At 39.0% G+C, this 21,462-nt stretch overlaps 3 protein-coding genes and 1 long non-coding RNA gene across 5 annotated transcripts; 2 read left to right on the forward strand and 2 right to left on the reverse strand.

Annotated features, from left to right (window-relative positions):
• Positions 1 to 4,402: 4,402 nt before the first annotated feature.
• Positions 4,403 to 6,833, reverse strand: LOC149034099 (uncharacterized). 2 transcript variants are annotated; one of them, XR_016182767.1, is made up of 2 exons: positions 5,944 to 6,833; positions 4,403 to 5,045 (listed from the first exon to the last, which is right to left on the reverse strand). It is a non-coding gene; the product is annotated as an uncharacterized LOC149034099 (long non-coding RNA). The 2 variants fall into 2 exon arrangements; XR_016182768.1 differs by lacking the exon at positions 5,944 to 6,833 and adding an exon at positions 5,502 to 5,932.
• A 1,528-nt stretch (positions 6,834 to 8,361) lies between these two features.
• Positions 8,362 to 9,546, forward strand: LOC149034100 (pyroglutamylated RF-amide peptide receptor-like). Its single transcript, XM_089193976.1, has one exon. The coding sequence runs from the start codon at positions 8,530 to 8,532 to the stop codon at positions 9,544 to 9,546; it is 1,017 nt and encodes a 338-aa protein (XP_089050102.1). The 5' UTR covers positions 8,362 to 8,529.
• Positions 9,547 to 10,675: 1,129 nt separating this feature from the next.
• On the reverse strand, positions 10,676 to 12,442 carry LOC149034101 (galanin receptor type 2-like). The gene has a single exon (XM_089193977.1). It carries the CDS (start codon positions 12,440 to 12,442, stop codon positions 11,342 to 11,344), a length of 1,101 nt encoding a protein of 366 aa, XP_089050103.1. The 3' UTR covers positions 10,676 to 11,341.
• A 4,374-nt stretch (positions 12,443 to 16,816) lies between these two features.
• On the forward strand, positions 16,817 to 18,272 carry LOC149034102 (pyroglutamylated RF-amide peptide receptor-like). The gene has a single exon (XM_089193210.1). It carries the CDS (start codon positions 16,851 to 16,853, stop codon positions 17,865 to 17,867), a length of 1,017 nt encoding a protein of 338 aa, XP_089049336.1. The 5' UTR covers positions 16,817 to 16,850; the 3' UTR covers positions 17,868 to 18,272.
• Positions 18,273 to 21,462: the final 3,190 nt, after the last annotated feature.

Consider the following 21,462-nt stretch of genomic DNA (forward strand, 5'->3'; position numbering starts at 1 on the left):
AAGATCTTGCCGTATTTACGGCCATAAATCATTCCGGTTCTTTCGGAAAGAATTTGGTCAAGTTTAAAAACAATAAATATGTTATTTACCGGCTAAGGGTCGGTCCGTATGGTGAAAAACTGTGACCTCGGTCTTGAAAATGGCCTACGGCCTCGGGCAGCATTTTCAAGACCGAGGTCACAGTTTTTCACCATACGGACCTCCCAGCCGGCAAATAACATGTATTTATTTCATTTTCTTAGTTAATTTTTTATTTCTGAATTTATTTTCTTTCTTTTTCTTCTCTTTTTTCTCAATTCCTAGAGAGATTTTCACCATGGAGAGTTCAGGATTACTTTAGTTTTGCTTTAGAGCACTTTTCGGTTGAGCGTTGTAAAACCAAAACCACAGTAATCCCAACAACTAATAGTAAGGAACAAAAATACCTTCAAGAACCAACGAAAACTTCTAAAAAAAAACTAAGCAAACTGCCCAAAGCGCGGGAAAACGCGGATGACCAAATCGTGATTGGTTTTAGTTTTGCATCTGATTGGTTGGGAGGCTAGCGCAGGTTTTCTGAACCAATCACAGAGCAAAGAGAAGCCGAATCGACGCAGATTAAAATGAAAATTGTACTATTTCACTCTTAGATGTGCCAACTTCCTCTAAACCAACCAAATTCAAAGCTAAAAGCAACTGTGACTTGGTCATCCGCGTTTTTCCGAGCATCAGGTAGAGTGTCAGTTTTAATTTATTGGCGTTTTTCCTTTGTTTTGATGCTTTGGTTCATTGTGTTTGCTTTGGGTTTGGTTTTACGAAACTTGGTCGGAATTCGTCTTTTCCATCCAAATTACTTTTTGGTCTGTTCTTACTTTTGAGGAGGTTTTGTTCCTTGCAAATTAGAGCGTAAGTAATCATAACAGCCGATCAGGAGAAAGGAAAATACACTCAAGAGCCAATCAGGGCTCAAAGTAAAAGCAGTGGTGTGAGTTTCTTGGACCGATCACAGAGCAAAGTGAAGCAAGGCCAATGCACTCCCGGATTACTTTTGAAACTCATTTGAACTTCTCAATTTTAGTGTGAAGGTTTTAATGCTGATTTTGACCAATTAATTACATTTCCAAAATGATCCAAAATCTCGAGACGTATTTCGTTCTGGTTTTGCCGCATTTATTTGTGAAGGAATCGAACGACAGGTAATTTTCGCGTTTTTTTTTTTTTATATAAGAATAACCTTATCTTGGTCAATAAAAGATCCAGAAAATCTCGGTCCAAAGACACAGGCCCAAAACTAAGACAACAAACAACTTAATAAGGCACAAATTAATTACGCACGAATTAATAACGCACAATGGCGCAAAGCGCTACCAACAGTATTTATCGCTCTTCTCCTAACTTCCGGTAAGTAAGAATTTATCTCTGATCCGTAAATATTGAAAAACTTGTAAGGGAAAAAAGTGTTTCGAATTGGGCTAAGAACAGACACACAAAAAGCCTTCGTCATTTCAGTTTAAGATATATTCGTAATATTATCAATTGCACAGGTAAAACTATATGATAAATGAGTTTCTCTTACCCTGAGGCTAGCAGTGACTTCTATGTAGATTGAACATCTTATGATGCGAGGAGCCAATTTCTTTGTGGCACCGAAGACAAGGGTTCATCTTTTCGAAATTTGTTATTTTACCTAATAATATTTGTTTTTTAAGTCTGCCAAACAGCTGAAAAAAGGAATGGTCCGAACGTTTTAGCGCTAAAAGGTAAACAAAAATCTTCTCAACTAACGGTTAGTGAAAGTAATAATTTGATAAAAGCGTTTCAAGCATTTCTTTGGCTTTTTTTTTTGTTTTTTTTTTTTGTCTGAGTTCAAATTAAACGTAGAAGACGCAGTTCCTTCTAGTAGGGACTATTGATTTCTTAACCAATGATTTCTCTTTTTTTTTCCACAACATGAATTCCCTTATCTCCTCGAACAGAAATCTAGTATATCGAAGCGTCTTCTCTTCACTCCCCCCCCCGATTCTAATTCCTGTATTGGAGTAAATTGTAATAATTTTCCAAGGTGTTTGATCGGCAAAGTTTAGTAATAGATAATAAACCTCTGTGCGAGAAAGCAAATGGGGGTGAAAAAGACTAGTGACTAGAGGTCGGCCCATTACCCTTTGCGAAAATGGATCAATGTCAGTATCTGAGAAACTGTGCACCTGCTTTTCCCCTGAGCCAACATTTACCTTAGCTTGTTATCAGTTGACTGCTGTTTGGTTAGGGAAGGGGTAGATGCGCAGTTCCTCAGGTACTGACATTGATGAGCGAAAACATACAAACAAATCTCTAAATGGTTCAACTGAACTCTTTCACGAGATCAAGACAAATTGCGTTAAACAGGGCGCATTCTGATTCAGTATTTTGAGTCGAAACCGGCCAATCAGAACAGAGTTAAAAACGGCCAGCTAGCGAAGACGCGAACTTAATACTTTAATGCTGCTATAAGCAAAAAACCGCGGCCAGTGACTGCGTCACAAATGCATTCTTATGAAAAGATGGATATTTCTTTTTATGGGAGGGAGTAGGAGGTTTTTAAACAGTTGAAATACACCAAATTTGGAGATCAGAAATCGTCTCTTGTAGATGCTTTTATTTCCCTAAAAATTGTCTGATGAGTTTGTTGATCCAGAAGCGCAGGAAAAACGCGGGTGATCAAGTCGCGATTGGTTCTTGTTTTGCATCTGATTACGTTGAGAGAATGGTGTGAGTTTTCCAGACCAATCACAGAACTCTGAAAGACAACACTTACGTCAGTCTGTATTACTTTTGACACTTAATGGAGATTTGCCTTAATGGCTTGCTAAACGTGGATGCATATAACGAGCTTACCAGAAAAGGTAATTTGGTTTTATCAACCGAGTTGCTAATGTAAATTGGCCAACGTTTAAGAGCGACGGTCAGGAAATATCGACCAAAATCTTAATTTCGTGGCAAGAGTTGAAAAATCGCTTTCTTTCGTTTTTTGTTCATAAGTAGCTTTTAGGTAGATAAGATACCTGATGTGGATTGTTCCCGCCAAAAGCTTTTTATTTTTTAGAAAAATTAGAATATCGGTTTTTGTGGTCGGAGTCACAAAATTGGCTAATCATTTACGTGAAATTTGCATACATCAACTTGCCTCTCGCTCGCAAACAAAGTCGCACGGAGAAATTTGGACACTTTATTTCAACAGAATCACTGATCTTCTTTTACTAGAAGATTCTTTTAGAGCAAAAGCGACACTCACCGAGCAGAAATTATTCAAAAATGAGGAATAGGTTTTATGGATAACAAAAACTCCGTTTTGTTATTGATTTTCGACGGCAATATTGCATATGTGGTATAACTCCAAATTGACTTCTTTCTAGTTAAATCCCACATTTAGACATACATCTAAAACATACCTGAGAATTAGCTTGGGTTATTGAAGGAAATCTCTATAAGGCGGTATCGAAGTTAAGGAATGTTCATGGTGGGTCGGCGGTAATTGTGTAAACACTTCCAGTTTCGAAATCCATGAAAGTGGATATTTGATCCCCAAACACTTATTTTTCTTAATCCTAGTAGGTTTTACAGTTGCAAAGTTGCGTTTCTTCCTAAAGGGTGAGATAGAAAAGCCAAACTGGGTGAGTTTTGCCATTTGAAACGCTAAACTCTTTGTTTCGTGACTAAACGTGATATCGGGGAGTCGATCAGTCACGGAATCACAATATTATCAATGCATTTCTTGACGGCGTATGAGAACAGTGTAAGGGTATAATTGAATGAGTAAAACAGCAAGTTTTGGAAAATAGGGTTAAGGGTGTGAATAAAATAGAAGAACGTATGGAATGCCACGAGTAAACGTAAAAGATAAACCTCGCTCAACTTTTACGTTTACGTGCGACCTTTCAAACATTGCCTCTATTTAAATTACGCGCCTAAAAGCTACGTGTGTATGCACGTGAAATTTACGCGACAGTGGGAATCCACCCTTATTCACCTACCTAGACGCGAGCAGTAACCAATTAGAGAGCACTCATGTAGTAGGCAGTCGAGTAACATTCATAATACACCTACGCCAGACGCGCAACAAAGTTATTTCCCTTTTTCACTTTCTTATTTTACCTTGAAATCAGTCTTGAGGTACCGCTTTGCCTCCTTTAAAGCTTCCTTTTGTGTTTTTGCCCATGTAAGACCCATTCCGTTTTCCCCGAGCTGGTGCACAACGTTCACAAGATCTTCAAATGCCTGCGCACCAGAACAGCTTACGTAATCTAACCCTTGCAATGACTTGCGAGTCGAAGTGGAACAAACATGCAGAATTCTTAGCAGTGTACTGCGACTCATGGGTGTGAAATCATGCTCGGCAGAATATTTTTGGTACTGGCAAACGATTCGTTCAGGTATCATGTTCCGTACCACATTTGGAACTTGGACGACCTCGTTAGTTGACAATGTTATTGTCTTGGCTCCGAATGGAAGATCTTGAATTACATGGGAGCTTGTGATAAAGTCTAGGAAATGCGCTAATTTTGCTTCAGGTATGAATAACTTCGTTTGTGCATTGGTAGGCACCAGTTTCCCACTGCCATGGACTGCATCATGCTGCCTGGCGACCTTAAACCGATAACTTGTCAGGCCTGGGATTCACTGTTGAATTGTTGCCAAGCTAACCTTATCAGCCATTATGGACAATATCCGCTTGCAAGAATCCCTTTCGTTTGCATTTTTGTAGCAGTTTGCCAGCGTGTACATCAATTCTTTATCCAAACCACTAGAACAAGTGTGATTTCCAGTTTCGTTTTGTTTTGAGGACATAATAGATTCCTAGAGAAGATCTAGATCATTAGGCGCTATTTCACCAAGAACAGCTGAAACCGCTTGCTTGGCTTTGCGCTAAGGTGGTCAATAGGTTCTTCCGACTTCATTCCTGTAGTGCTTGTCTCGGTTTCTTCTAGGAGGGTTGATGGTAAATATAATGACGTTGCTTGTTCTAGTAAGTCATGTGCTACCACCGAACAAGGAGTACTTGCAGCAATTGGAAGGTTACACATCACGCCCTAGACAAGGACGCAAAATAAATATAACGTAAACCGTATTTAAAAAATTAATTGAGTACATAATTATCAAAGTTAACCAACACTTAGACAAAGATCAATAATCCCTCCTGATCTTTGTTGCCTTTATTATGGACTAAAAATGAAACCTTTTTTGCTGCCTTCATTTATGATAAAAAGTGCCTAATTTATTACATAAAATACCTTTCATTATGACAAATAAGTACGAACTTTAAAGCGAGTAGTAAAGGAACCCGGAGTGGTATATTGGAAACTCGAAACGTTTTTCTGGGCGTTATTCACCGTATCCTTAACCTTGAGAAAATCACATGAACTCGTATCCCTGGCGGTATAAGGTGGAGGGATGCGTGTGTGTAGGTGGGGGCAAGTGGAAGCAAAAATGCAGTTTTTTTTAAATGAACCCTTTATTCTTTAAAGAACAATTTGGCCTCAGCTTACCATCGCGGACTTCGTGGTCTTTAACTTGTTGCCACTGCTTCAAGTTCTCAGATTTTGGTGAGAATAAAAATAGAAAATCCGCTAAATAAATTTCAACTGTGTGCAGACGCAAGGGCGACATAAAATGCACGGGGTATTAAACCTCTTCATTATCTGCGGAACTCAGGAAAAACTGACGTAGAAGGCACAAAATAAGCATATGGCATTGTTTTCTTGGATACCAGCACACAGTCTGAGGTCTACGAAATCGGTTAATTTGTGCTCTCTATCCCTATTCGTTACATTTCAAGGAAAGGCAGTAAGGAAACGGGGCCCGCTCATGCAGATTTTGTAATGATAAGGTCCCTATCCATTTTTTTTTTAAATCTTTTTTGCCCCGCGGGCCTTGTTTGGTGCCACTGTCAATAACACTATTTCCATTGAGTGCCAGTTCAGAACTTACAGAAGTCTCAATGATCTCAGCTTCCTCGTAAGAAAGGTTCTTGGTCTCCGGAAGCTTTGTGGGCAGCTCCCCTATTTTCTGCATGTCAAGATTAACCCGGCTGTTGCGACAAATACCCGTTGAGAATCGATGGAAAATGCAGGTTTTTGCTGATACGATATAATCACTATTCTGAACAACCACGGTCTTAATTTACACAAGTAAGGGAACCTGTTTTAAAAAACTTAAATGATAGATTTTCCTGCCCTTTCCTATACTTCAACTCTTCAATTCCCTACCCTTTGATATACCTGAAGCCTGATGAAGGTACCCTTTAAGGGCTGAGTCTCCCTGTAACTATCTATAAGCCATCAGGGAATGTGCTTTAAAAAGCTGTAATTTTAGGGGTCCGGTGAAGGCTTCTAAATTTACCTTTTTGCTGCTACAATCACTAATATAAAATGTTAGAATAATGAAAGGAAAAGAAACATGTAAATAAACAAAGGCTATTGAATTTACGACCGTCACGGCTACTTAATTATTACCGCCATTTTAGAGCTGGTCTGTTTGGTTGAAAAAGATGAAAAATGATGTATACATACCTGAACCAACTGGATTAAAAATTCCAGTTTCTTCCATATCAAATAACAAGCACTTTTGCCAAGTCCTCTTTCTGCCTTTGCGTTTTTTGGGCTTGTCCGCCGTTCTTCGAGATTGGCGGAGGAACTCAGCACAGATTCGATCCTCGACGCCACCCAATACCAAGGGATGAGCGGTGCAGGAGACAAATCGTTAATTCCGAAAGGTCTAACTCCGAAGAAAAGGATGTAGATACTCTTCCCAAAATAAGTTCGATTTCGGTTTCTACGTCAGTTATTGACAAGGAAGACTTATGACCCGCGATGTCTCTTTTGCAGTTCAGAAATGGAATAACCTTAGTTGCAGTTGATCTGCTCCTATCTCTGGGGTCATAAGAGCAAGAACCGCCGACTAAGGAGCTAAAAGAGCACTTAACGTCCCTGATGACACAAAACTGGCAAAACAAATTCACCCCAACTTCGCTAATTAAATATTTCCTCTTTGTATTTAATTGACTAATTCAATTTACTACGGCTAGTAAACTGCTTCGAGCTTTAGCCAACTCTGTCATTTCTTCAACAAATAATAGAAATGAATCCTCACAATTGAAGAAAATATCAATGTAAAAAGCATCTACGATTTTTGTCTTTCTATTCCGATTCTTCTGAAACCAAAGGAAGCGGAAAAAACAAGTATAAAAGTTAAACAGGTTAGCCGAGAGCTAATCAAATTACATCCTTATATTTATCAGGGAAAACATCTTACACTGAAAAGGAAAACTTCCACCTTAAAAATGAGAAAAAATAACATCTCTTTGGCCGATTACCTTTTTTCAATAAAAAAGGACGAAAAGCTCACACCAGAATCGTTTTCAGTACGCTTTCGTGTATATTCCGGCCTGCTGTGTAAAAACTCCGCTTGACGTTACGGTCACGCAACAAGAATTGTTTACTCAGCCGTTGTAAAAAATTTGAATGAATTACTGTCATTTCAAAACCTTCGCGTAAGGCACTGTAAAGAAAACCCATGCTGATTCTAACATATTATCAAGGAAAACCTTAAATCCCTCTAATGACATAGTTAAAGGAAAATCTGAATTATACCACATAGTGAAAAAAACATTTGAATTAAGGAGGTATTTGCGGGATTTTTCACGTTTGAAAATACAGCACTTTCCTGCGCGTTGTTTGCTATTTATGAACAACAATAAAGATAAGTCATATAGTTTCTGGGAAAGTACAGCACTCACTCTATCAAAATTCGGTGTCATGATCCTTTGAATCGTTTTTCCTTGAAGACCAAAAGTCAGTTTAAAATATCAATTTCACACTTGCTTGCGGGACCTTTCGGGATCGTCGCGGGTCAAATTTGTTTTTTCTCAGTTTTCTCAGAATTAAAGCGCTCCGGAAGAAAAAGAAATACATTAAATTTCTTCTATTCTTAGTAGCTTTTAATAGTCGGAAAATAAGCGAAATTCATTTTTCAACTCTTGCCACTCAATGGTCGATATTTCCTGACCGTCGCTCTTAAAAGACTTTCTCAAGTTGATGTTATGAGCGTTCGCCCTTCGTCAGAGCGAAGGGCTAACGAAGGTTTTTGATAAAGGGCTGACGCTCGTAACTTCAGCTTTAGAAACTCTTTACGTTGTCTAATTTACCTCATCAACTCAGTTGAAATTAGTTAAACCCAATTATCTTGTGCTACCACCCACTGACCCAGCACCATAGTTTCTTTAGGAAGTTACCCATTTTAATAAAAGGAAAAGCTTTGACCTCGCTTTGGTCCTATTTTCCGACTAAGAGCAGCTTATCAACTCGCGTTTTGTCTGATGTCAAGTCTGTTGTTTTAGTGCAGGTACATTATGAAAAAGAAATAATAATTTTGATCTAAAATGTAAATTTATAGTTTTTTGTTTTTTTTTCAATTTCTTTGCTGGCAAGCTTTCAGTCCTCTCTGTACTATCACGATCGAAGTACTTTGAAGGTGATAAACTGTCAGTGTTGAAAGACAACGGTCTTTTACGAAGAAATGAATCAAACGTTAGCAAACTGGTCAAAGCCCGTATCACTTAATTCTTCGGAAACGCATCTTAATCATGCAAGCTTTACTCTATGGCCGTTGATCATCTATTACGTGTTGCTTTTCTCAGGTGCAGTTTTAAACTCTGTAGTTATATATGTCATGCTTCGAAGTGGTAAGGCACGGCGAAATATTTCAAGCTTTTTGATTTGCCATTTGTCCTTCACCCATCTGCTGTTTCACTTCGTCATTCCGATGTCACAGCTAGTCCAGTCACCTTTTTTGCTATCATCTACATCATGCAAAGCTTCGGTACTCGTCAGCTACACCTCTGCAGCGGCCATTTTTAGTAGTTTGGCTGCTATTGCGTGGGACCGACACAGAAACGTATTACGGCCTTTTCAAAGCTTATCACCCAGAAAACTGAAGACATTCCTATTCTTGGTTTCCTCGATTTGGTGTTACGCCTTCATAACATCTCTCCCGTTTTTGTACAGCGTCAAGAGCTCCTCTGGAGTAATTTGCTCCCAAGAAAACAATGGCACTGAAAGTTGTAGAGATTATAGCTACTGCACGTTAACTGCAGACTGGAAAGATCAGCTTACAAGAACCTTCTACTTTGTGGTGGCGTTTGCCGCTCCTTTGTTGTACACGTTTTTCGCCTACGCAAGGATCGTCGTAAGTTTATGGAACAGAAGCAAAAATGGAACAATTCACAAGGCAGTTGCGAAGGCCAAAATGAAATCAACTCGCTTAATGGTCGCTGCTGTCCTAGTTTTTGTGGTCTGCTATGCGCCAACCTTAGTATTGCTATTACTGGAGGTGTATAGCATATTAGAAAATTTATCGTCTGAATATTATTTCATAGTTTATTTTTGGTGTATAATTTTGGAGACATCTAGCTCTTCTATAAACCCTGTCATCTACGCATTTCTGAGCCCTCAATTCAGAAGAGGAGTTCTCAGACATTGTTGCCTCTGTTGTTCAAGCCATTGTCCTTTGAGTCGCGTGGAGCCTGTCATCTAATTTGGACGAATCAGAGTATTTTGCTTTGCCGCGTATGTTCGTACTGCATGCATATTTTTGGAGTCACAGGACAAAGCGGCAACGTGCGTGGACCACTTGAGCGACTGGTGACACGTATAAGGCCCAAGGAATTATGGAAGCAAGACACGTCAGTATTTTGGCGTCTGTCTGGTCTCTGTCATAAACTGAAAATATCCTCATGTTTGTGCACGCACCGCATCTCTGTATTTAGGTGCACTCCGCTGACCAAGAAGCAACAACAGGCGTGGTGTGAGAGTGAGTATTACATGTAACGGGCATGAAACGTGAGGGAACATGGAAGATGAAGAATTAATTCTGCATTCCTTCTGATGCATTCCACTGTAGTTTGGTATAACTTAAGGGAATTTTGATATATCCGAAAAAAAAGTCCAATCGGTCTTCCTTACGACTCTCACAGACATTAGATTCTTAAGAAGACCTTCCTTACTTAGATGCCTTACCCCCGCTTTAAAATATTTGCTCTTCTAAGACAAAGTGAGATAAGCTATTATTAAGACTGAATTGGAGTGTTACGAGAATATCGTTATCAATTCCCAAAACTATTCATCCAAGGGTCCTGAGAAGCCTGAGATGAAATAAAATCGTAACGGGCACCATTATGAATCCTGACGAAAAATAGTGCACATGAGGTCTTAAAATTGAGGTACGGTAAAAAAATGTACTTTTGTTAAAGTGATTCTTGCAAAATAAACAAATGCGTTGAGATACAGGGGTTTCTAGCAACCTCAGCCATTTTACCACACTTTTGTAATTTTCTGCAGGTTTAAATCTCTGGCCCGTACCATGCAGTACCCATTTGTTGGGGACAATTCGCAGAGAGCTTTTTTGACGCGTAGTTTCAGAACACAACGCTTTAATCCAGATCATCTTATGCTTGTGCACATTTTCAAATACAGACATTTCCACCCTTTGTGACATTTGGTTAGCCTCGAATTGATCTACGCCTACGGTAAAAAATATTCTGTGCGATAAACGGTGGGGAAAGTACAAAACTGCTACAAACGAACATTGCATTCACAGTCACCGGCACGAAACTAATCTTAGACAAAACCATGTGCTACTAAGCCACGTGACTTCAAATCAATATCAGTTCGCATTTCGTTCATTCGGCCGCTAGTCGGCCCCAACACCATTATTTACAAGCGCGGTAATACTTCGGTGAATTATGTAGTGTATCACAAAAATGCGATTGAACCGTTAAGAACTAGGCTCCAAAATTGTAGGTCGCCCATTGAATCACTCACAGTTTCTTTGGAAACTTATCCCTATATTCATTAGAAGAGTTAGCCTAATAGGATTTTTTTTCCTGCGTGCAGCCCGCCTACAATATCCCTCATTAATATCTAACAAAGAATCTTTTGCAACAACCTAGTTTATGTTCTTGTCACAGCGATGTTCTTTTGATCACCTAAATGCATATTTTTTTCTGTATATATGACTAACTTATACACCAAATTCTTAAATTTTATTGTCCTGTAATAAGTTATAGACAAAACTGTCAACAGCAGTCTCAAGCTCAGAGTCAATACTGCTTCGTGTCTTGTAGTTGTTTGACGTCATTCCTAGCTACGTTAAATATGGGAAAACATAATGTACTCCTACAATCTTCCTCTACAATTCAACTGAGGTATGAAGGTTGCTTTATGTGGGTGCTTTACATGTTTTCGAACACGACGTGTCTATCCTACGATTATACCAATGACATGATCCCAAATTATTCGGGGCTCAACCACTTAAGAAGGGAAATATTTCTTCATTCCTGATCGACCTGCTGTCTTCGTATCGAAGTTTGCCACGTTCTTGTTTGTAAACGTATCTCGTCATCGGGTCTAATCCGGTGATTACGGGACGATTTACAGCAGCAACAACAATGACAACAACAACAAGCAAATTTGATGCTATTTTTCCTAAATTCAGGGCAAAAAAAAGCATATACAGCAGTACTAACACAAGAGCTTGATGCCGGTGCGATAAGCATGAACCATACCATTAGAAAATATTTCGTCACTCCAGGCACTCCGTCAAAAGCTTCATACTTATCCAACATGCTGCCCAAAATACTTGGTCCCCAGCAAAGAACGAAGCCAAACACGGCCACAACCAACAAGCGAATAGATTTTGACTTGTGTTTCGCCACAGCGCTGTGAATAGCTCCATTTTTGCTTCTTTTCCATAAGTGAACTGCAATTCTTGTGTACGCAACTGCTATATAGGAAAGAGGCATGATAAACGCCACAAAAAAATAAATCGTCTCGGAAAGCTGAATTTGCCAAGTAGATCGCGATGTGTCACAGACCATATACTGTCTACATGAATCGCTGTTGTTTTCTGTCTGACAATAGGTAAAAGTCTCTACCTTCACACTGTGAACAAACGAAATGGAAGATAACGCAGCATAAGCCCAAATGACTCCAGTCATTATGAAATATGAACGAGGAGGTCTGGAAATCAGACTCCTAAAAGGCTGTAAGATGTTTTTATGTCTATCCCACGCAATAGCAGCTAACGTGCTAAAAATAGCGGCTGGGCATGCGCGGTCTACAAAGGCAAACGCTTTACAAGACCGAATATCTCTCTCAAGCTGAACCCTGTAAGGATTCATAACGATTACAAGATGGAACAGTAGATGAGTCACAGATAGATGAAAAAGTAAAAAGCTGGCAAAATTTTTGCGTAGTTGTCCACTTCGTAACATTACGTAGATGACAAAAATGTCTAACACGCCGCCGACTCCGAACACAATGGCATAGACCACAAAAGAAAACACGGCAATTGTATAAACTGAAGAACCATATGTCAATGGACCGGAGTGCTCCGTGCCATTAGAAGTGAAATTTTCAAATGTCGCATTCATTGTCTCTGTTATCCTTGTTAAGGTTTACTGAATCAAATATCCGTAAAACCACTCACGAATCGCGAGTTTTGTACAAAAACGAATCCGGTTGCACCGCCGAGGAAAATTATCCTTGCGCAAGCTGTACTCACAATGCTTACCAATGATCTGTAAAAAGGACAAAAATGGGTTTAAGGTGAGAATGTTTACAAATTATCTCTTGAAAGCCTTATACTGGAAGACAAGTACTCAATTGACCGACAAGAACAACTGAAATAACGTTTCCATGATTAAAAATCTATTATTTTCTATAGCCATTTTTTTTCCAATGTGATTTAAAATATGTGCGTTATTGCGCGGAATGATTGGTAATTAAATTTCAACAGATTAAAATCTTATGTTGCTTACTAGTTGGTGGAAGTGGAGAAAGAAGATGTGATAGAGACGTTCCACGCCAGAAAAATACTCCAAATGCCAAACTTCTCTGTTTAAAAGCTTCTTCCTGTTTACACTGAAGTTACGCAGAATATGAACTTTTGATAATATAGAATGAGTTCTTTATTTAAGTCAATAAAATGTCAATAAGATGTTCCCGTGCACAACTTTCTTGTCTTAGGCTTATGATGATGAGAGGATAATTGTTCGAACACTACTATGATTATGTAAAACGAAGACACTAATAAAACTCCAAAAAAATATTTCAAGGTAAACCTCGGTGGGAGGTGTTTAAATAACTTTATCGATTAACTGGCTTCGTCAGTTGCGTATTTGTCATTAGGAAGTTTTTGTTGTGGCTTAGAAAAGTCAAACACGATTACTTTTCTCGATAACATGAAGAGCCGTTGTAAGATGAGCTTAGGATTTTTTTTAGTCCTTAAAAAAAAAAACTAAGGAACTCTCTGTCGTACAAGTTCCTTCGGCGAGACAGTTATTAAAGTCCATTGTTGACAGATGTCAGGTCCATTTAAATGCGCGAGATATCTAGCTTTTAGTTGTTGGTTTTGCTAAATTAAAAGTCTGGTACAGTTGTGTATTTAGCTGCTACAAAGGAAGTAAAAACATTTGCCCATTAAACGCAAATGTAAGAAATTAAAACCGAACTTGCTGTGTGACAAAGAAATACGACTACCGCCCAGGTAGATTTGTCTTAATTAATTTTAATTCGTTTTCGTAGTATTTTCTTTCTAAATTAATATCCTTTCTTTTTCTTTTATATTTTTCCCATTCCCACAGAGATTTTTACTATGGAGAGTTCAGGATTACTTTAGTTTTGCTTTAGAGCACTTTTCGGTTGAGCGTTGTAAAACCAAAACCACAGTAATCCCAACAACTAATAGTAAGGAACAAAAATACCTTCAAGAACCAACGAGAACTTCAAAAAGTAAAAAGAAAGCAAACTGCCCGAAGCGCGGGAAAACACGGATGACCAAATCGTGATTGGTTTTAGTTTTGCATCTGATTGGTTGGGAAGTAAGCGCGGGTTTTCTGAACCAATCACAGAGCAGGGTGAGGCCGAATCGACGCAGATTAGACACTCAAATGAAAATTGTACTATTTCACTCTTAGATGTGCCAACTTCCTCTAAACCAACCAGATTCAAAGCTAAAACCAACTGTGACCTGGCCACCCGCGTTTTTCTGAGCATCAGGTAGAATGTCAGTTTTAATCGATTGGCGTTTTTCCTTTGTTTTGATCCTTTGGTTTGTTGTGTTTGCTTTGGGTTTGGTTTCACGAAACTTGGTCGGAAATCGTCTTTCCATCCAAATTACTTTTTGGTTTGTTCTTACTTTTGAGGAGGTTTTGTTCCTTGCAAATTAGAGCGTAAGTAATCATATCGGCCGATCAGAAGAAAGGAAAATACATTAAGGAGCCAATCAGAGCTCAAAGTAAAAGCAGGCAAACTACCTAAAGCGCGGAAAAACGCGGGCGACCAAGCGGTAATTGGTTTAGGCTATGTATCTGATTGGTTGAGAGGGTGGTGCGAGTTTCTTGGACCAATCACAGAGCAAAGTGAAGCAAGGCCAATGCACTCCTGGATTACTTTCGAAACTTGCTTGAAAATTTCTCAATTGTAGTGTGAAGGTTTTATGCTGATTTTGACCAATTAATTACGTTTCCTAAATGATCCAAAATTTCGAGACACATTTCGTTCTGGTTTCGCCGCATGTATTTGTGAAGGAGTCGAACGACAAGTAATTTCCGCTTTTTTTTTTCGAATAAGAATAACCTTATCTTGGTCAATAAAAGATCCAGAAAGTTTCGGTCCAAAGACACAGGCCCAAAACTAAGACAACAAATAACTTGATAAGGCACAAATTAATTACGCACAAATTAATAACGCACAATGGCGCAAAGCGCTACCAACAGTATTTATCGCTCTTCTCCTAACTTCATCCGGTAAGCTTGATCGTAAGTAAGAATTTATCTCTGATCCGTAAATATTGAAAAACTTGTAAGGGAAAAAAGGGTTTTTTCAATTGGGGCTTAGAACAGACACAAAAAGCCTTCGTCATTTCAATTTAAGATCAATTCGTAATATCATCAATTGCACAGGTAAAACTATATGACAAATGAGTTTCTCTTACCCTGAAGCTAGCAGTGACTTCTATGTAGATTGAACATCTTATGATGCGAGGAGCCAATTTATTTGTGGCACCGAAGACAAAGGTTCATCTTTTCGAAATTTGTTATTTTACCTAATAATATTTGTTTTTTAAGTCTGCCTAACAGCTGAAAAAAGAAATGATCTGAACGTTTTAGCGCTAAAAGGTAAACAAAAATCTTTTCAACTAACGGTTAGTGGAAGTAATAATTTTGATAAAAGAGTTTCAAGCATTTCTCTGGCTTTTTTTTTGTCTGAGTTCAAATTAAACGTAGAAGACGCAGTTCCTTCTAGTAGGGACTATTGATTTCTTAACTAATGATTTCTCTTTTTTTTTCCGCAACATGAATTCACTTATCTCCTAGAACAGAAATCTAGTATATCGAAGCATCTTCTCTTCACTCCCCTCCCTCCCCCTCCCCGATTCCGATTCCTGTATTGGAGTAAATTGTAACAATTTTCCAAGGTGTTTGATCGGCAAAGTTTAGTAATAGGTAATAAACCTCTGTGCGAGAAAGCAAATGGGGGCGGAAAAGACTAATGACTAGAGGTCGGCCCATTACCCTTCACGAAAATGGATCAATGTCAGTATCTGAGAAACTGTGCACCTACTTTTCCCCTGAGCCAACATTTACCTTAGCTCGTTATGAGTTGACTTCTGTTTGGTTAGGGGAGGGGTAGGTGCGCAGATGCTCAGATACTGACATTGATGCGCGAAAACATACAAACAAATCTCTAAATGGTTCAACTGAACTCTTTCACTAGATAAAGACAAATTGCGTTAAACAGGGCGCATTCTGATTCAGTATTATGAGTCGAAGCCGGCCAATCAGAACACAGTTAAAAACAGCCAGCTATCGAGGACGCGAACTTAATACTTTAATGCTGCTATAAGCAAAAACCCGCGGCCAGTGACTGCGTCACAAATGCATTCTTATGAAAAGATGGATATTTCTTTTTATGGGAGGGAGTAGGAGGTTTTTAAACAGTTGAAATACACAAAATTTGGAGATCAGAAATCATCTCTTGTAGCTGCTTTTATTTCCCTAAAAATTGTCTGATGAGTTTGTTGATCCAGAAACGCAGGAAAAACGCGGGTGATCAAGTCGCGATTGGTTCTTGTTTTGCATCTGATTACGTTGAGAGAATGGTGCGAGTTTTCCAGACCAATCACAGAACTCTGAAAGACAACACTTACGTCAGTCTGGATTACTTTTGACATTTAATGGAGATTTGCCTTAATGGCTTGCTAAACTTGGATGTATGCTTACCAGAAACGGTAATTTGGTTTTATCAACCGAGTTGCTAATGTAAATTGGCCACCGTTTAAAAGACTTTCTCGAGTTGATGTTATGAGCGTTCGCCCTTCGTCAGAGCGAAGGGCTAACGAAGGTTTTTGATAAGGGGCTGACGCTCGTAACGTCACCTTTAGAAACTCTTTACGTTGTCCAATTTACATCATCAACTCAGTTGAAATTAGTTAAACTCAATTATCTTGTGCTACCACCCACTGACGCAGCACCACAGTTTCTTTAGGAAGTTACCCATTTTAATAAAAGGAAAAGCTTTGACCTCGCTCTGGTCCTGTTTTCCGACTAAGAGCAGCTTATCAACTCGCGTTTTGTTTGATGTCAAGTCTGTTGTTTTAGTGCAGGTACATTATGAAAAAGAAATAATAATTTTGATCTAAAATGTAAATTTATAGTTTTTGTTTTTTTTTCAATTTCTTTGCTGGCGAGCTTTCAGTCCTCTCTGTACTATCACGATCGAAGTACTTTGAAGGTGATAAACTGTCAGTGTTGAAAGACAACGGTCTTTTACGAAGAAATGAATCAAACGTTAGCAAACTGGTCAAAGCCCGTATCACTTAATTCTTCGGAAACGCATCTTAATCATGCAAGCTTTACTCTATGGCCGTTGATCATCTATTACGTGTTGCTTTTCTCAGGTGCAGTTTTAAACTCTGTAGTTATATATGTCATGCTTCGAAGTGGTAAGGCACGGCGAAATATTTCAAGCTTTTTGATTTGCCATTTGTCCTTCACCCATCTGCTGTTTCACTTCGTCATTCCGATGTCACAGCTAGTCCAGTCACTTTTCTTGCTATCATCTACATCATGCAAAGCTTCAGTACTCGTCAGCTACACCTCTGCAGCGGCCATTTTTAGTAGTTTGGCTGCTATTGCGTGGGACCGACACAGAAACGTATTACGGCCTTTTCAAAGCTTATCACCCAGAAAACTGAAGACATTCCTATTCTTGGTTTCCTCGATTTGGTGTTACGCCTTCATAACATCTCTCCCGTTTTTGTACAGCGTCAAGAGCTCCTCTGGAGTAATTTGCTCCCAAGAAAACAATGGCACTGAAAGTTGTAGAGATTATAGCTACTGCACGTTAACTGCAGACTGGAAAGATCAGCTTACAAGAACCTTCTACTTTGTGGTGGCGTTTGCCGCTCCTTTGTTGTACACGTTTTTCGCCTACGCAAGGATCGTCGTAAGTTTATGGAACAGAAGCAAAAATGGAACAATTCACAAGGCAGTTGCGAAGGCCAAAATGAAATCAACTCGCTTAATGGTCGCTGCTGTCCTAGTTTTTGTGGTCTGCTATGCGCCAACCTCAGTATTGCTATTACTGGAGGTGTATAGCATATTAGAAAATTTATCGTCTGAATATTATTTCATAGTTTATTTTTGGTGTATAATTTTGGAGACATCTAGCTCTTCTATAAACCCTGTCATCTACGCATTTCTGAGCCCTGAATTCAGAAGAGGAGTTCTCAGACATTGTTGCTTCTGTTGTTCAAGCCATTGTCCTTTGAGTCGCGTGGAGCCTGTCATCTAATATGGACGAATCAGAGTATTTTGCTTTGCCGCGTATGTTCGTACTGCATGCATATTTTTGGAGTCACAGGACAAAGCGGCAACGTGCGTGGACCACTTGAGCGACTGGTGACACGTATAAGGCCCAAGGAATTATGGAAGCAAGACACGTCAGTATTTTGGCGTCTGTCTGGTCTCTGTCATAAACTGAAAATATCCTCATGTTTGTGCACGCACCGCATCTCTGTATTTAGGTGCACTCCGCTGACCAAGAAGCAACAACAGGCGTGGTGTGAGAGTGAGTATTACATGTAACGGGCATGAAACGTGAGGGAACATGGAAGATGAAGAATTAATTCTGCATTCCTTCTGGTGCATTCCACTGTAGTTTGGTATAACTTAAGGGAATTTTGATATATCCGAAAAAAAAGTCCAATCGGTCTTCCTTACGACTCTCACAGACATTAGATGCTTAAGAAGACCTACCTTACTTAGATGCCTTACCCCCGCTTTAGAATATTTGCTCTTCTAAGACAAAGTGAGATATATATGTTATTTGCCGGCTGGGAGGTCCGTATGGTGAAAAACTGTGACCGAGGTCTTGAAAATACTGCCCGAGGCCGTAGGCCGAGGGCAGCATTTTCAAGACCTAGGTCACAGTTTTTCACCATACGGACCGACCCTTAGCCGGTAAATAACATATTTATTGTTTTTAAACTTGACAAAATTCTTTCCGAAAGAACCCGAATGATTTATGGCCGTAAATACGGCAAGATCTTCCATAAGCTGAAAAATTTTTGAGTGAGTAAATAGTAGTTAAAATAGAGGTGATGCAAATTTAAGAGAGATGCCTCAGCGAAACATTTTCATTTCCGTAACGATAAAGGTGATTTAAAAGGCTTCCAAACAAACTTTGAAATATTATTTTTACAAGTATCTGTCACAATCTGACACCTGTCAATCAGAGAGCGCGCAAGAAAAAAAAAGCGTAGGAACATTTGAAAACCAACAGAACTAGTTTGGCAAGGACTGTCACGACAATGTTTTCCTCAAAATCAGTTTATGATCTAACGGAAAGTATTATTCACTCTCATCGACCATTTGTTCATGTACGAAGATTTACCTCTGTTCATTAAGTAAACGGCGAGGAAAGTAATTGTGAGTAAATTCAAATTTTTTATTTTGAAGTTGTGAGAGTTTGCTCGTTTGTTTGCTGTAATGGCGTGTTTAACTCTGATCTTTCCTTCACAAAAACTAAATTCGAACGGCACACTCCGACGAGACCCAAGAGAATATATTGCGGCCTTTTATCAAAAAATTCCTTCAATTTCTGTTGTGCAATTTAAGGTACAAATGTCCAAATTGAACGGAATTGGAAAGACTCACCAGGAGCGTATATTTGTTGTAGAACTTAAATTAAAACTTCGCTCGCTCTTTCACTATGAACAAATTGCTCGAGAAAATTCAGATATTAAATGAATGAAAGTTCCTTCTTTCAGTTTAACTGTAACCAAATACCTCACGTTTCAACTTTCTGGGTATTTTTTGTGAACGATTAAAATTAATTGCAGACGGTTTTTAGGCCGCTTGTCAACCAACGTAATGACACTATCGTTTATACAAATTCATTCTGAAAGCAATATTTTTCTGTCAACCAAAGTGATTTGATAGAGAGAAAAGAGAGGATTCACAAGTTATTTATCGGCTTGAGGTAGTGACCGACGTGTTTGCTTAAAAATACTGCCCAGCCGGAAAACGAGGTATATTTATGAAAAATGACAACGAAAGTTGGGATGTACCCGGCGACTCACGAAAGCGTTACCGTGGCCCGTGGGCAGAGATAGGAAAATACTGACCGGGTAAAGAACCAATCAGATTGCAAGATTCGTTACCGTGCCCTCTAAAAAAACAATAAAAGCTATTATTAAGACTGAATTGGAGTGTTACGAGAATATCGTTATCAATTCCCAAAACTATTCATCCAAGGGTCCTGAGAAGCCTGAGATGAAATAAAATCGTAACGGGCACCATTATGAATCCTGACGAAAAATGAGGTCTTAAAATTGAGGTACGGTAAAAAAATGTACCTTTGTTAAAGTGATTCTTGCAAAATAAACAAATGCGTTGAGATACAGGGGTTTCTAGCAACCTCAGCCGTTTTACCATACTTTTGTAATTTCCTGCAGGTTTATTTCTCTGGCCCGTACCAGTATCCATTTGTTGGGGACAATTTGCAAAGAGCTTTTTTGACGCGTAGTTTCAGAACACAACGCTTTAATGCAGAACATCTTATGCTTGTGCACATTTTCAAATACAGACATTTCCACCCTTTGTGACATTTGTTTAGCCTCGAATTGATCTACGCCTACGGTAAAAAATATTCTGTGCGATAAACGGTGGGGAAAGTACAAAACTGCAACAAACGAACATTGCATTCACAGTCCCCGGCACGAAACTACTCTTATACAAAACCATGTGCTACTAAGCCACGTGACCAAATCAATATCAGTTCGCATTTCGTTCATTCGGCCGCTAGTCGGCCCCAACACCATTATTTACAAGCGCGGTAATACTTCGGTTAATTATATAGTGTACCACAAAAATGCGATTGAACCGTTAAAAACAAGGCTCCAAAATTGTAGGTCGCCCATTGGATCACTCACAGTTTCTTTGGAAACTTATCCTTATATTCATTAGAAGAGTTAGCCTAATAGGATTATAGCGACGCTTGATCGCCGCTAGCTGGACCGTACGAATCTCACTGATCGACACAACAAATATCGCCTCAATTTCTTTCTATTAAACGCCTCCTTTATTAAATGTCGTATTTGACCGTGAAGCTAAAAATAATTGATTCACAAAATTAGGGACAAGAAATTAGCTATAGAAACACTCGAGGTAAATTAAACTTACATTGTTGCCGGATCTGGCGAGAGTTGACACAAAAAGGACCTTTCCTTCCTTCGATAAAAACGACAGACAATTTCTTTCTATTAAACCACGAGTGCTTGCGAAATCGATCGAATTATTGAATTGCACAATAGATCCGTTCTGTTTGGAAATGCGATACCACTTACGGAACGCGTGACGAGGCACCTAGTGTGACTTTTACAGATTATTAATTAAACGATTACTAAATCAAAACAAGGGATAAACCCGTGCCTTAGGGGCACTTACAAGGATTTTTTCCTGCGTGCAGCCCGCCTACAATATTCTTCATTAATATCTAACAAAGAATCTTTTGCAACAACCTAGTTTACGTTCTGGTCACAGAGATATTTGTTTGATCACCTAAATGCTAATCTTTTTCTGTATTTATGACTAACTTATACACCAATTTCTTAAATTTTATTGTCCTGTAATAAGTTATAGACAAAACTGCCGACAGCAGTCTCAAGCTCAGAGTCAATACTGCTTCGTGTCTTGAAGTCGTTTGACGTCATTCCTAGCTACGTTAAATATGGGAAAACATAATGTACTCCTACAATCTTCCTCTACAATGCAACTGAAGTATGAAGGTTGCCTTATGTGGGTGCTTTACATGTTTTCGAACATGACGTGTCTATCTTACGCTTATACCACTGACATAGATCCCAAATTATTCGGGGCTCAACCAC

This window comes from Pocillopora damicornis, chromosome 14 (assembly GCF_964200805.1).
Source record: "Pocillopora damicornis chromosome 14, jaPocDami1.2, whole genome shotgun sequence".
Classification (NCBI taxonomy): domain Eukaryota; kingdom Metazoa; phylum Cnidaria; class Anthozoa; order Scleractinia; family Pocilloporidae; genus Pocillopora; species Pocillopora damicornis.

Bases quoted from the DNA above. Each gene is read 5' to 3' on its own strand.
- LOC149034100 (XM_089193976.1), top strand. From the start codon at position 8,530: ATGAATCAAACGTTAGCAAACTGGTCAAAGCCCGTATCACTTAATTCT.
- LOC149034101 (XM_089193977.1), bottom strand. From the start codon at position 12,442: ATGAATGCGACATTTGAAAATTTCACTTCTAATGGCACGGAGCACTCC.
- LOC149034102 (XM_089193210.1), top strand. From the start codon at position 16,851: ATGAATCAAACGTTAGCAAACTGGTCAAAGCCCGTATCACTTAATTCT.